At 40.0% G+C, this 14,563-nt stretch overlaps 1 protein-coding gene and 1 long non-coding RNA gene across 3 annotated transcripts; both read right to left on the reverse strand.

Annotated features, from left to right (window-relative positions):
- Nucleotides 1-3,749: 3,749 nt before the first annotated feature.
- LOC125001223 lies at nt 3,750-5,988 on the reverse strand. The gene is made up of 5 exons (XR_007111534.1): nt 5,665-5,988; nt 5,149-5,241; nt 4,848-4,940; nt 4,554-4,595; nt 3,750-4,476 (listed from the first exon to the last, which is right to left on the reverse strand). It is a non-coding gene; the product is annotated as an uncharacterized LOC125001223 (long non-coding RNA).
- Nucleotides 5,989-7,788: 1,800 nt separating this feature from the next.
- LOC125001206 (CMRF35-like molecule 8) lies at nt 7,789-13,053 on the reverse strand. 2 transcript variants are annotated; one of them, XM_047577133.1, is made up of 8 exons: nt 12,942-13,053; nt 12,809-12,865; nt 11,913-12,236; nt 11,504-11,827; nt 10,971-11,063; nt 10,164-10,388; nt 9,923-9,981; nt 7,789-9,801 (listed from the first exon to the last, which is right to left on the reverse strand). In XM_047577133.1, exons 1-8 carry the CDS (start codon nt 12,979-12,981, stop codon nt 9,535-9,537), a joined length of 1,389 nt encoding a protein of 462 aa, XP_047433089.1. In that variant the 5' UTR covers nt 12,982-13,053; the 3' UTR covers nt 7,789-9,534. The 2 variants fall into 2 exon arrangements, with proteins under 2 accessions (XP_047433089.1, XP_047433094.1); XM_047577138.1 differs by lacking the exon at nt 10,971-11,063.
- Between the last annotated feature and the right edge of the window lie 1,510 nt (nt 13,054-14,563).

Below are 14,563 nucleotides of genomic sequence, written 5' to 3' on the forward strand. Positions count from 1 at the left end.
GTTACTGTCTGCATCTTGTCTGCATATACTGTACGCAGCACAGTGGGACTAGGAAGTATACTATTTATTTACTAGTATTTTCATTTACATATATTTTGAATTTTTGATGTGACTGTATAGACATTTAACGCTTTATTTCCTGTTGCTACCCTTTCATTCCAGCGGCTCCTGAGCTTGTAGTTCAGAATGTCCACCATCTGTCAGTGAAATTTATAACTATCCTGTAGCGATATTAGAGTGTACCAACGGGTTGATAGGAAATGAGAGTTTAAATGTGCTACATGCATACAGCTGCATAGAGGGAACACCACCAGGTATTAGAGGCACATCATGAAAACGTCCACAAGAGGGAGATCAAAGAAAAAAAATACATACAGGTAGAACATACAGGTCAGGAACATAAAGTATAAACAGGTCATCATTCCCACACTTGCCAGTTTATTAGGTACACTAGTGAAAACAAATGCATTACATTATACCAGTCCTGCCTCAAATCTTCCTTCTTGACTAATAATACGGTTCAGTTTATGTTAATACAGGTGCTGGCCAGTAAATTAGAATATCATCAAAAAGTTGAATTATTTCAGTAATTCCATTCAAAAGGTGAAACTTGTATACTGTATACTTTCCTTCCACACATAGTGATATATTTCAAGTGTTTATTCATTTTCATTTTTATTATTACAACTGACAGCTAATGAAAACACCAAATTCAGTATCTCAGAAAATTAGAATATTCTGAAAAGGCCAATGAAAAAAATGTTTTTTTTAGAAATGTTGGCCAACTGAAAAGAATGAACATGAAAAGCATGCGCATGTATAGCACTCAATACTTAGTCGGGGCTCCTTTTGCCTCAATCACTGCATTAATGCGGCGTGGCATGGACTCGATCAGTCTGTGGCACTGCTCAGGTGTTATGAGAGCCCAGGTTGCTCTGATAGTCGTCTTCAGCTCCTCTGCATTGTTGGGTCTAGCGCATTGCATCTTCCGCTTCACAATACCCCATAGATTTTCTATGGGGTTAAGGTCAGGCGAGTTTGCTGGCCAATCAAGGACAGGGATACCATGGTCCTTGAACCAGGTACTGGTGGTTTTGGCACTGTGTGCAGGTGCCAAGTCCTGTTGAAAAGTGAAATCTGCATCTCCATAAAGTTGGTCAGCAGCAGGAAGCATCAAGTGCTCTAAAACTTCCTGGTAGACAGCTGCATTGACCTTGGACCTCAGGAAACAGAGTGGGCCAACACCGGCAGATGACATGGCACCCCACACCATCACTGACGGTGGAAACTTTACACTGGACCTCATGCAACGTGGATTCTGTGCTTCTCCGCTCTTCCTCCAGACTCTGGGTCCTTGATTTCCAAAGGAAATGCAAAATTTGCTTTCATCAGAAAACATAACTTTGGACCACTCAGCAGCAGTCCAGTCCTTGGCCCAGGCGAGACGCTTCTTACGCTGTTTCTTGTTCAAGAGTGGCTTGACACACGGAATGCGACAGCTGAATCCCATGTCTTTCATGCGTCTCTTCGTGGTGGTTCTTGAAGCGCTGACTCCAGCTGCAGTCCACTCTTTGTGGATCTCCCCACATTTTTGAATGGGTTTGTCGTCACAATTCTCTGCAGGGTGCGGTTATCCCTAGAGCTTGTACACTTTTTTCTACCACATTTTTTCCGTCCCTTCGCCTGTCTGTTAATGTGCTTGGACACAGAGCTCTGCGAACAGCCAGCTTCTTTAGCAATCAACTTTTGTGTCTTGCCCTCCTTGTACAAGGTGTCAATGGTCGTCTTTTGGACAACTGTTAAGTCAGAAGTCTTCCCCATGATTGTGGAGCCTTCAGAACAAGACTGAGGAACCTTTTAAAGGCCTTTGCAGGCGTTTTGAGTTAATCAGCTGATTAGTGTGGCACCAGGTGTCTTCTACAGGTGCTGGCCAGTAAATTAGAATATCATCAAAAAGTTGAATTATTTCAGTAATTCCATTCAAAAGGTGAAACTTGTATACTGTATACTTTCCTTCCACACATAGTGATATATTTCAAGTGTTTATTCATTTTCATTTTTATTATTACAACTGACAGCTAATGAAAACACCAAATTCAGTATCTCAGAAAATTAGAATATTCTGAAAAGGCTCAATATAGAAGACACCTGGTGCCACACTAATCAGCTGATTAACTCAAAACGCCTGCAAAGGCCTTTAAAAGGTTCCTCAGTCTTGTTCTGAAGGCTCCACAATCATGGGGAAGACTTCTGACTTAACAGTTGTCCAAAAGACGACCATTGACACCTTGTACAAGGAGGGCAAGACACAAAAGTTGATTGCTAAAGAAGCTGGCTGTTCGCAGAGCTCTGTGTCCAAGCACATTAACAGACAGGCGAAGGGACGGAAAAAATGTGGTAGAAAAAAGTGTACAAGCTCTAGGGATAACCGCACCCTGCAGAGAATTGTGACGACAAACCCATTCAAAAATGTGGGGGAGATCCACAAAGAGTGGACTGCAGCTGGAGTCAGCGCTTCAAGAACCACCACGAAGAGACGCATGAAAGACATGGGATTCAGCTGTCGCATTCCGTGTGTCAAGCCACTCTTGAACAAGAAACAGCGTAAGAAGCGTCTCGCCTGGGCCAAGGACTGGACTGCTGCTGAGTGGTCCAAAGTTATGTTTTCTGATGAAAGCAAATTTTGCATTTCCTTTGGAAATCAAGGACCCAGAGTCTGGAGGAAGAGCGGAGAAGCACAGAATCCACGTTGCATGAGGTCCAGTGTAAAGTTTCCACCGTCAGTGATGGTGTGGGGTGCCATGTCATCTGCCGGTGTTGGCCCACTCTGTTTCCTGAGGTCCAAGGTCAATGCAGCTGTCTACCAGGAAGTTTTAGAGCACTTGATGCTTCCTGCTGCTGACCAACTTTATGGAGATGCAGATTTCACTTTTCAACAGGACTTGGCACCTGCACACAGTGCCAAAACCACCAGTACCTGGTTCAAGGACCATGGTATCCCTGTCCTTGATTGGCCAGCAAACTCGCCTGACCTTAACCCCATAGAAAATCTATGGGGTATTGTGAAGCGGAAGATGCAATGCGCTAGACCCAACAATGCAGAGGAGCTGAAGACGACTATCAGAGCAACCTGGGCTCTCATAACACCTGAGCAGTGCCACAGACTGATCGAGTCCATGCCACGCCGCATTAATGCAGTGATTGAGGCAAAAGGAGCCCCGACTAAGTATTGAGTGCTATACATGCGCATGCTTTTCATGTTCATTCTTTTCAGTTGGCCAACATTTCTAAAAAAAACATTTTTTTCATTGGCCTTTTCAGAATATTCTAATTTTCTGAGATACTGAATTTGGTGTTTTCATTAGCTGTCAGTTGTAATAATAAAAATGAAAATGAATAAACACTTGAAATATATCACTATGTGTGGAAGGAAAGTATACAGTATACAAGTTTCACCTTTTGAATGGAATTACTGAAATAATTCAACTTTTTGATGATATTCTAATTTACTGGCCAGCACCTGTATATTGAGCCTTTTCAGAATATTCTAATTTTCTGAGATACTGAATTTGGTGTTTTCATTAGCTGTCAGTTGTAATAATAAAAATGAAAATGAATAAACACTTGAAATATATCACTATGTGTGGAAGGAAAGTATACAGTATACAAGTTTCACCTTTTGAATGGAATTACTGAAATAATTCAACTTTTTGATGATATTCTAATTTACTGGCCAGCACCTGTATAACATCAGAAAGGTGGTGATTCATGTGGATGACCATTTTAGAGGACACAGTTTGAGGTGCTGGTTAATTAAGTGTTTCTGTTATATAATAATTCAACAGTACTACAAATCACAACTCTAAAATCAACACTTCTTTCAGTTATTTAAGTTATTTATTAATGCAACCAAGGTTTGGTGTAGGACTGCTGAAGGACATGCATTCATTGTCGCTAGTGTACATAATTAGTTTGAGCTTTAGTGAAGCATGTTACAGTCAACTGATGAATAATATAGGACTGTGAGGGCCTTAGTTTACCCTACAAATGCATTGCACCTGTTCAAAGAAAAGGTCATAGAAGCTGCAAAAATAAACTTGACTCATGAAATGGAAACAGAACAACAACCCCGAATCAGTGGTTAAAATGAAACCAACACCAGGTACTTTCTTCCTCTGAGTGGTTATTTATGTGAGTATGGTTTCCTGATAACATGAGTTAAGTAGCGCATCAAACCATTATGCGAGCCTGTTTTTACAGAGAAGGACTGATTTAAAGCAGTTGTCAGCTCTCATAGTCCATATCCATATGCATGATTAGTTCAAAGCTGGGGAACATTGCTCCTCCTGTTCTTGGGCGTATTTCTGTAGAGGAAACATTCAAATCCATAACAGCGTGCTCCATCGTCACTGGCTGGTTCTGCAACTGTATTTCTAATATCTCTAAACCGTGGTAATGTTAATCTCCATTATTTCCCTGAGGACAAGAAGCAGAGAGATATGACATGTGCTGCTGTTGTACTCATTATGCAAACTAAACACACCCACAAGTACCTGTGTTTCACCCAGTGTCCGTCCTCTGCTCTGATGATTCGCCTGCAGCGCAGCAAAGACAAAGAGCATTTGAATGAATGTAAGCAGGATTCTTTTTTTATTATTATTTCTTTACATGTTTGTTTGTGTACACAAATGGATTTTCTTTTCACTCTGAAAAGTTTAGCCATTCTAGATCCAGTCATTTAACTTTATGACCTTCACTGGTTTTCTTTAATGTTTTCCAACCACATACTAGGAACAATTATGCTTTTATGGCATGAATGGGAGGATTTTTTTGACTCCGTCCCTCACCTGTAAACCTGATTAGTTTCCTTCTGAACAGTATTAGTGTGGCCACAGCTACCACTAATGATGCCAGACGCACCACTGTACCAACAATCACACCTGAAAAAGAAGAGACAAACAGGCAAAGAATAAAGCTCCATTGTCCTCTGGTTTTGTTAATGAAGACGAGGCTGTGTCAGAGTCATTGTATGCTGGTTAACGGACACCTATGTTTGGAGGAGGTTTTGTGCATATGCCAGAGAGGGTTTGTGCAGTAGAAGTCTTTGTGTGTGGGACATATGTACACCATCTATTTGTTAACACCCACCTGTGGTTAGAGGTTTAGTTTCATGCTCTGTAGTACTCTGCATCTCATCTAGTACATTTTGTGGTTCAGGAGGGCCTCCCATCCTGGTTCCACCTGTGTGAGGGTAAAAATTGAGAGAAGCTTAGCTCCTTTGTTAGCTCTCCATGGTCTCATATCCAGCCACTATTATTTTATTAGCCATTGCTGAAAATATATGAGGTCCTAAATTGAAAATAGTGATGTGGAACCATGAAAACACTCCTTTATCAGCAGAGCTCATCTAAGTGATGTCAAGTACAGGCATCAAAATGTACAAAACATTTTCTGTTTCTGTTACGTAGACATAAAAGCATTTCAGCATCTGCTCAACCCTAGGCCTCATTCTCACATTTCCTTCCACATTTTGTTCTCTCATAAGAAGACTCATGTTTATTTATCAAAGCACTGTAGTCCTATGCTATTTTTGGTTGGCATGTTTCTGCAATGGGCATCGTATTCCTTATATACACAAGGCTGCAGTAGCATCAGAGTACTCACCTACAGAAAGTAGTATTTTGGTGTATTCATGTGGCTGCGTTGTTCTGCCACAGTGACACCAGTACGTTCCAGAGTCAGCTGTGCTCAGCTCAGAGATGTTCACATAGAAAGACTTCGTTCTTTTATTATCCCTGATATGGAACCTGCCTTTAGTTATATCTCTCTCCGGTTCAGTTGCATTTATTAAATCAACACACTTAAAAGGAGTCTTCCCCTTGCACAGAAATTTTTTATGGTTCTCAAAGACGTGGGGATAATTACAAGTAATTGTTGCTGTCTTTGAGGTGACATGAACAGACTGATTCGGTGTAAAGTCATCCCAGTCTGAAAAAACAAAACGGGGTTATGTTGAATGTGTTGTCAGGTGGAAAACATTGTGTTATTTTTACTAAATCAGATCGACACTTACCTAAAACGTGCAGATGGATCACACTTAAGCAGGAAGAGGAATTCTCATCAACTCTTTTCAAAGCACACCAGTATGTCCCAGCATCCTCCAGCGTCAGCTCGGAAATGTTCACAGTGTAGACTCCTCTCTGTCCATTATCCTTTAGAGAAAACCTGTCTCGTACTGTGTGATCTGATCTGTAAGTTGCTAACAACTCTTTGCAATTTAAGTCTCCATCTGCTCTGCAGAAACTTTTCATGGTGCCTTCTTCCACTTTTTGATAGTTGCAGCTGATGGTGACAGAGCCTCCAACATGTGCGGTCTGGTTCTCTGGTGGGTGTTTACCTACCAGAGAGGAGTGGAAGAGCGTGAACTAAAGATCATTTGTTTTCACTTTAGGGAAGCATTAGCAGATGTTTGAATAAACCCACCACAATGAAAAAGTTCAGCTAAACTCTGTCCAAATTGAGAGGAACTATTAAGCAGCAGTCTTCTTTAAGTCTGCTAGTTAATTGCCTTATTTCAATTTATGTCAACCCATATGAGAGTAATTTTCTGTAAAAATAAATAAATAAAAATAAAAATAAATAAAAATAATTATATATTCCATTTGATGCTTTGTATCTTCATGTACTTACAGACAATGCTCTGTCTTCCTCCTGTATTTCCCATCACAGTCAATAAACTTGCACAGACTGTTACAAAAAGTGCAAGAAAGAGTCAAAACACATTTAGATATTAACACACATAAACACGTATATACTGTATGTATAATATTACCAGTCAGTATGTAGAAAATGTCTTTTAATGATGTCCTCATTGTCTCGGCCAGACACTTTCATCCAAAATAAGAAGTTGCAAGTAATAATTAGTTGTGATGACCTGCTCTGACCTCTGTTCTCTACCCTGATCTCTCTGTTTTATCTCTCAAAGCAAATGAACCTGCAGGAGCTTCTTCTTTCTACCTCGCTACACACTGACATGCTGTTATAAAAAATAACCCAGGGTGAGGCAGAAACAGAGAAAAGACTGGCCTGGCCTTGGTGTGTAAGCGTTTTTCACACTTTTTGCTCGATTTTTTTGATTGCTGGTGAAGTTGCTTGAGAAATACCATCAACTCACAATAAACAACTACTACATAGGTTTGGTTACATTACTATCAAATGGAGGAAGTCTCTTTTTGTCAGAGACATACCCCCGAGCCTTGACACATTAGTGTCCTAAAATGACCACGGACATTTTACATTAGAAAATGTTGCTAAAACAGTACAGTGAGTATAGACTTCAAGAGTGTTTGAACATACAGCTCCAACACTAAATTGTCTCCACCCTAAAAGTGTTCTTCGGCTTTTTTAATTTATTTCGTCAGGTTCATTGGTCTCAGTTTATTTTATGAGATGCTGTTTTGACACCTATTCGCGCCCTTGTGTCAAGCACTTTTCCTTTCAGTTGAGTTTTACTTATGAAGCATCAATAACAATGAAGCCCCAGGATCTGAAAGCACTAAATAATGAAGACATGCTGCACATAAATAAGAGCACATAGTTCAGGAGAGATTCAAAATGTATCAAGTTGTTTTGTTTTTGTATGTTTCCTGTTTGTTCCTCCTTTGTTTTTGTTTTTTCGCAAACTTATATTTTAGGTGCATCTCTTATCAGTCATGTATGTAGCATGTAAAAGTTTGAGCTAATCAGACATTAAGTTACTGACACACACACACACACTCACAACAGGAGGAAGGAAAAATTAATTTATTTTAAAACAGACTTTTGTAACAATCTTCCCATTGTTACGTTTTTTTCCACTTTTTTTTCATATTTTTCACATTTACTTCTTGTTGAAGTTGGATTCAAGCAAAGTCAGACTCTGAGCCTGTACTGCAGAATGTACACAGTTTGTTTTTCACATTCAAATAAATAGTTTCACTCTACATGCTTCATATTGGACAGGAAGGATTAACAACAGTGTAAATATGCTACATGCGTACAGCGGCATAGAGGGAGCTATTTGTCCTCTGGAGGTACAGATCTCCAGCCTATCACAGGGCTAACATAGAGAGACAGACAACCATCCACACTCACACCTAGGGTCAATTTACAATCACCAGTGAACCTAACCAGCATGTCTTTGGTAGCACCTGGAGAAAGCCCACACAGACACAGGGAGAACATGCAAACTACATCCAGAAAGACTTCAGTCGACCACTGGAGTCAAACTCAGAACCTTCTTGCTGTGAGGCGGCAATGCTAACCACAACATCACGATGCTGACTAAAATGAGGCAGGGTTGTCAAAATAATAGAGGCGTGCGCTGAAAAAAGAAAATTGTTGGACTAACTTCAACTGGTAACATGCAATATAATTAAGTTTTTTCAACTTCAGTTTGCAAGTTCGATACACAACTGATTTGAGTCAGAATCAGTCGATAATTTGAGTGCTTTGAAAATTTGAAACAGTTTACGTTAATATAACTTAAATTTAAGGCACATCCACTGAGAAGTTTTCCATTTTTCAAGTCACTCATTCGGTTTACCCTTCTTGCTGGCATACATCAGTGCTAACCACTGAACTGCTGGACCAAGGCCCAATAGCCAAAACAAGTTCAATTTACTTAATTAATGTGCTTCCATATGACTTAGCACATTGCCACTTCTTAGCTTAAAGGCCCAAAGGAGCCATAGTGTTTGTGAAGTGCGTTTGAAGATAATGTTCAGTATACTAATCTAATGAGGGAGCAATTCCTTTAAACCAAATAAACTGATGTATTTAGCACTTTCAGGACAACAACAAGACAACTAGAAATAAAGACATTTGGCAAAAAGGGGCCAAACGTGTTCCTGAAAAAAACATCATGACATCAGACACACAAAAACAAAACCCAAAAAAACTTAACTCACACACTTTGACTTGAATAGGAATAGTAGGTTAATCGAAAAAAGTGTAACTTCAAGTTGATATATTGAACAAAAGTACACTGCCACAACTGAAGCAGAAAACTAAGTGAGACTCACGCAAAACATTACGTTACGTCATCTACTACACAAATACACTTTTTAGAGTGTGTGTCAGTACAGCACACTTCGCTGGTACTACAAACCCCAGCCTCTAATAAACAGCTCTCTCAGTTATTTGAAAGAAATACTGAATACCATCATGAAGACCAGATTTAGTGCAGGACTGCTGCATTAAAATGCATTTACTAGTATACTGAGCATTTTGGAAAGTGAGTGCATGTGAGCCTCAGTAAAAATGTCATAAAGAGTTCCTGGGGAGTTCAGATATACTACAAATATAATATATTTGTTCATAGAAAAGCTCTAAGCGTGACTGACTAAGGCCAGGTGGAACTATAATCTCCCATATCCATATGTGTTTGCCATGTTATTGCTATAGTAGACGTTAACCAGCAGATGAGAAGTCTGACTAAACTACATGATCAGCTGAAAGCTGCTGTTTCTGGTTGGGGGTTAGGGTTGTACTTCTTTATTGTTCCACCCGCTGAGTGACTGTGGAATAGAGAGTTGCCTCTGCTGCTTCTGGAGGACGAGTGGCACCCTGATCTCCGCTGATAGCAGCTGAGGAGTCACGTGCGTCTGTGTCAGGAAGCGCATTTCCATCCTTGTGGTAGCTGACGCTGGCATAGTGGAGCAGGTCTGGAGGAGGGTTGACAGTGGCGTAGACGGACTGAAGTGAAGTCACTTGCTGGTTCTCCAACTGTATCTCTTCATAATGGTTTTCTCCATTATTTCCCTGAGGACAAGAAGCAGAGAGATGTGACGGGTGCAGCTGTTGTAATCATTATGCAAACTAAACACACACACACACACACACACACACACACACACGCACACACACAAGTGTACACAAGTACCTCTGTGTTTTGTCCAGTGTCCGTCCTCTGCTCTGATGATTCGCCTGCAGCGCAGCACGCTAAGACAAAGAGCATTTGAATGAATGTAAGCAACAGGATTTTCAACTTGGTGATTTTCATAAATACAGAGAAGTGCTCATACCAACACAATTGTGCATGCATGGTGAATTTCCCCACTGTGGAGTGAATAAATGGTTACCTTATTTTATCTTATGAAGGCCTTTTTGACTCTGTCCCTCACCTGTTATTCTGAGGAGTTTACGTTTGTACAGTATTAGTAGGACCACAGCCACCACTAACAACGCCGAACACACCGCTATACCAATGATCACACCTGAAAAACAAGAAACAAACAGACAAAGAATAAAGCTCCATTGTCCTCTGATTTTGTTCGTAAAGACGTAGACTGTAGTACTCTGCATCCCATCTACTTCACGTTCAGGAGGGCCTCCCATCCTGGTTCCACCTGTGTGAGGGTAAAAATTGAGAGAAGCTTAGCTCCTTTGTTAGCTATCCATGGTCTCATATCCAGCCACTATTATTTTATTAGCCATTGCTGAAAACATATGAGGTCCTAAATTGAAAATAGTGATGTGGAACCATGAAAACACTCCTTTATCAGCAGAGCTCATCTAAGTGATGTCAAGTACAGGCATCAAAATGTACAAAACATTTTCTGTATTTATTACGTAGACATAAAAGCATTTCAGCATCTGCTCAACCCTAGGCCTCATTCTCACATTTCCTTCCACATTTTGTTCTCTCATAAGAAGACTCATGTTTATTTATCAAAGCACTGTAGTCCTATGCTATTTTTGGTTGGCATGTTTCTGCAATGGGCATCGTATGCCTTATATACACAAGCAAAGAATAAAGCTCCATTGTCCTCTGGTTTTGTTCATGAAGACGAGGCTGTGTCAGAGTCATTGTATGCTTGTTAACAGACACCTATGTTGGGAGGAGGTTTGTGCATGTGCCAGAGTGGGTTTGTGCAGTAGAAGTCTTTGTGTGTGGGACATATGTACACCATCTATTTGTTAACACCCACCTGTGTTTAGAGGTTTACTTTCATGCTCTGTAGTACTCTGCATCTCTTCTGTTACAGTTGGATCTTCAGGAGGGTCTCCCATCCTGGTTTCACCTGTGTGAGGGTAAAAATTGAGAGAAACTGAGAAGCTTAGTTCCTTTGTTAGCTCTCCATGTTTTGTTTTTGTTTTTTTGTATGTTTTTACCATTTTTCAGCCATTGCTGAAAACATATGAGGTCCTAAATTGAAAACAGTGATGTGGAACCATGAAAACACTCCTTTATCAGCAGAGCTCATCTAAGTGATGTCAAGTACAGGCATCAAAATGTACAAAACATTTTCTGTTTCTGTTACGTAGACATAAAAGCATTTCAGCATCTGCTCAACCCTAGGCCTCATTCTCACATTTCCTTCCACATTTTGTTCTCTCATAAGAAGACTCATGTTTATTTATCAAAGCACTGTAGTCCTATGCTATTTTTGGTTGGCATGTTTCTGCAATGGGCATCGTATGCCTTATATACACAAGGCTGCAGTAGCATCAGAGTACTCACCTACAGAAAGTAGTATTTTGGTGTATTCATGTGGCTGCGTTGTTCTGCCACAGTGACACCAGTACGTTCCAGAGTCAGCTGTGCTCAGCTCAGAGATGTTCACATAGAAAAACTTCTTTCTTTTATTATCCCTGATATGGAACCTGCCTTTAGTTATATCTCTCTCCGGTTCAGTTGTATTTATTAAATCAACACACTTAAAAGGAGTCTTCCCCTTGCACAGAAATTTTGCATGGTTCTCAAAGACGTGGGGATAATTACAAGTAATTGTTGCTGTCTTTGAGGTGACATGAACAGACTGATTCGGTGTAAAGTCATCCCAGTCTGAAAAAACAAAACGGGGTTATGTTGAATGTGTTGTCAGGTGGAAAACATTGTGTTATTTTTACTAAATCAGATCGACACTTACCTAAAACGTGCAGATGGATCTCAGTTAAGCAGGAAGAGGAATTCTCATCAACTCTTTTCAAAGCACACCAGTATGTCCCAGCATCCTCTAGTGTCAGCTCGGAAATGTTCACAGTGTAGACTCCTCTCTGTCCATCATCCTTAAGAGAAAACCTGTCTCGTACTGTGTGATCTGATCTGTAAGTTGCTAACAACTCTTTGCAATTTAAGTCTCCATCTGCTCTGCAGAGGCTTTTCATGGTGCCTTCTTCCACTTTTTGATAGTTGCAGCTGATGGTGACGGAGCCTCCAACATGTGCGGTCTGGTTCTCTGGTGGGTGTTCACCTACCAGAGAGGAGTCGAAGAGCGTGAACTAAAGATCATTTGTTTTCACTTTAGGGAAGCATTAGCAGAGGTGTTAATAAACCCACTAGCACCACAATGAAAAACCTGAAGGTTTAAGTTCAGCTAAACTCCGTCCACACTGTACTTGGATGAGTGTAGAACCTGCTTCATCGTTGAACAAATTACAAATAAAAGTCAACAATTCAAGGCCACAACCATCCTAAAAACTTCTTTTATTTTTCAGGAGCTTACTCACAGATTCATGTTCTGTATCAGAACTGTCTGGGTGTGGCATCAACAGTTTTTAACAGCTAGAAAGTTACTGATAAATACGTTTTCTGAGAGACTTACTGGTTTGTAATGAAGAACTTAACTGTGAGGTAAAGTAAAAGTGCACCTTTGAACTGGTGGAAGGTGCAACTATAAAGCAGTAGCAAGAAACCAACAGAAATAGTAGAAGAACTTCCTGAAAATCAAGTGCACTTGACGGTTACTTTTCTTTTCTAGAAATAATTGAAAATTGTCTTTGCAAAAAGTATTCTACATGATGCTTTGCATCTTCATGTACTTACAGACAATGCTCTGTCTTCCTCCTGTATTTCCCGTCCCAGTCAATAAACTTGTAAAGGCTGATAGAAAAAGTGCAGGAAAGAGTCAAAACACATGTCAAACAGCTTCACCTAACTAATATTAATATAGCATTACCTGTCATTAAGATGACAGTGACTTCTAATGATGCCCTCATTGTCTCAGTCAGAAACTTTCAAAATTACTCAGACCTCTCTGCTTTATTCAAACCCTCTCAGCAAATGAAACTTGACCAACTTCTCCTTTATGCCACACAGTATAACTTATTTGCATGCAAGTGTAAAAAAAGAAGGTCAGATATGAGTAGAGAGTGTGGGGGAAACAGAGACAGAAAGTGAGATAGAGAGTTATCCATCAGCTGCCGCATCTCCTGCTCTCCTCATTTGTTTGTACTTCGTGGAACAGTGTCCACAGAGACCCCTTATCACTGGATCAAAAGCAAATACAAAACCAGGTATGCATACATACACCAGGCATGTATTCTAGTGCTCTACCCATGATGTGTGTGTGTGCCATCCAGAGTATTCAAAATTTGCTTTAATGGAACAATGTCATCTTTTTTTATTTTAACTTCTTATAAAGACACAAAATAAATGTATGTCTTCTCTAGGTGACATGATACAAGATCCTCATGACCAACAGAAATAAAAACAGATGATTAACTCAAGAAAGGAATAAGATTAACTTGTGTATAATACTGAAAACATTTATGATGCCTCACATCGTGGAAATATAGGGCCAGAAAAAGGCAGCTGGTGGCTAATATGCTGGTTTTAAAAACTGACTATAATCGGTTGAATCATGTAATGCGGTGTAAATTATTTTTGTTAGATTTCCCATGTTTACATTAGAGCAAACTGGACGAGGATGTGTTTAATTTGCTCTGATGTACTCATGTATATATAGATAACTGTTGCTTTATTACTTACATAACTCTATTACATAACTTTTAGGATGATTCGTTAGGTCAAACTGAAAGGAAATGTAAACTCACACATAATGATGCACACGTACTTCAGACTTCACACCATAGTTCCTCTATATGTGGCTACTGATATGGCCCCAGATTTGCACTGAGCTCCTCGTGTGTGTGTGTGTGTGTGTGTGTGTGTGTGTGTGTGTGTGTGTGTGTGTGTGTGTGTGTGTGTGTGTGTTCTTGTACATCTGAGAACCAGTTTCAGGTCTTGTTACAATTAGGGTGTAGGGGACAATTTTTCAGTCACGGTTCAAAGTTTTGGTTCGGGTTAGGTGAGCAGGGAGTGCATTTTTTCAACGAAACTGAAGATAGAATCACTTTTTTTTTGTCAGTATGTGTGTGGACGTCATCATTAATGTAAGGGTAACTTACAAAGTGCAAGGTTTGTGTATGAATACTTGAGCAAGTGCATTCATTCAGTCTCATGTTACACAAATGAAAGGTTATTTCAGGGGTTTCAGGAATTCCTGTGTGAACGTTTGCTTCCAGCCCAAAAATGTGCTGTCTACATGCTTTAGATTGAGCCCTAGAGCGATCACTAAGGGCATAGTGCCAAGGAAGAACTCTAGAAGAAACTTTGAGCACAACTCAGCTCATATGAGAGCACTCTTCTGCCTGAGGATAGAATAATAATAATAATAATAAAACATGTAAAACCTCATTAAAAGCGTCAAACGATATGAATATTAAAATAAGAGAACAAACGAGTAACAGAGTAATAGAGGTAGGACGGGAGAGAACAGCAGAAGCAAAAGGAGGGTTT

The sequence above is a fragment of the Mugil cephalus genome, chromosome 2 (genome assembly GCF_022458985.1).
Source record: "Mugil cephalus isolate CIBA_MC_2020 chromosome 2, CIBA_Mcephalus_1.1, whole genome shotgun sequence".
Classification (NCBI taxonomy): domain Eukaryota; kingdom Metazoa; phylum Chordata; class Actinopteri; order Mugiliformes; family Mugilidae; genus Mugil; species Mugil cephalus.

Coding starts and splice junctions, on each gene's coding strand:
- LOC125001206 (XM_047577133.1), bottom strand. CDS start 12,981: ATGAGGGCATCATTAGAAGTCACTGTCATCTTAATGACAG. Junction 12,866..12,941: donor CACTGTCATCTTAATGACAG/GTAATGCTATAT, acceptor TTTTTCTATCAG/CCTTTACAAGTTTATTGACT. Junction 11,064..11,503: donor CAAAATACTACTTTCTGTAG/GTGAGTACTCTG, acceptor ACCCTCACACAG/GTGAAACCAGGATGGGAGAC.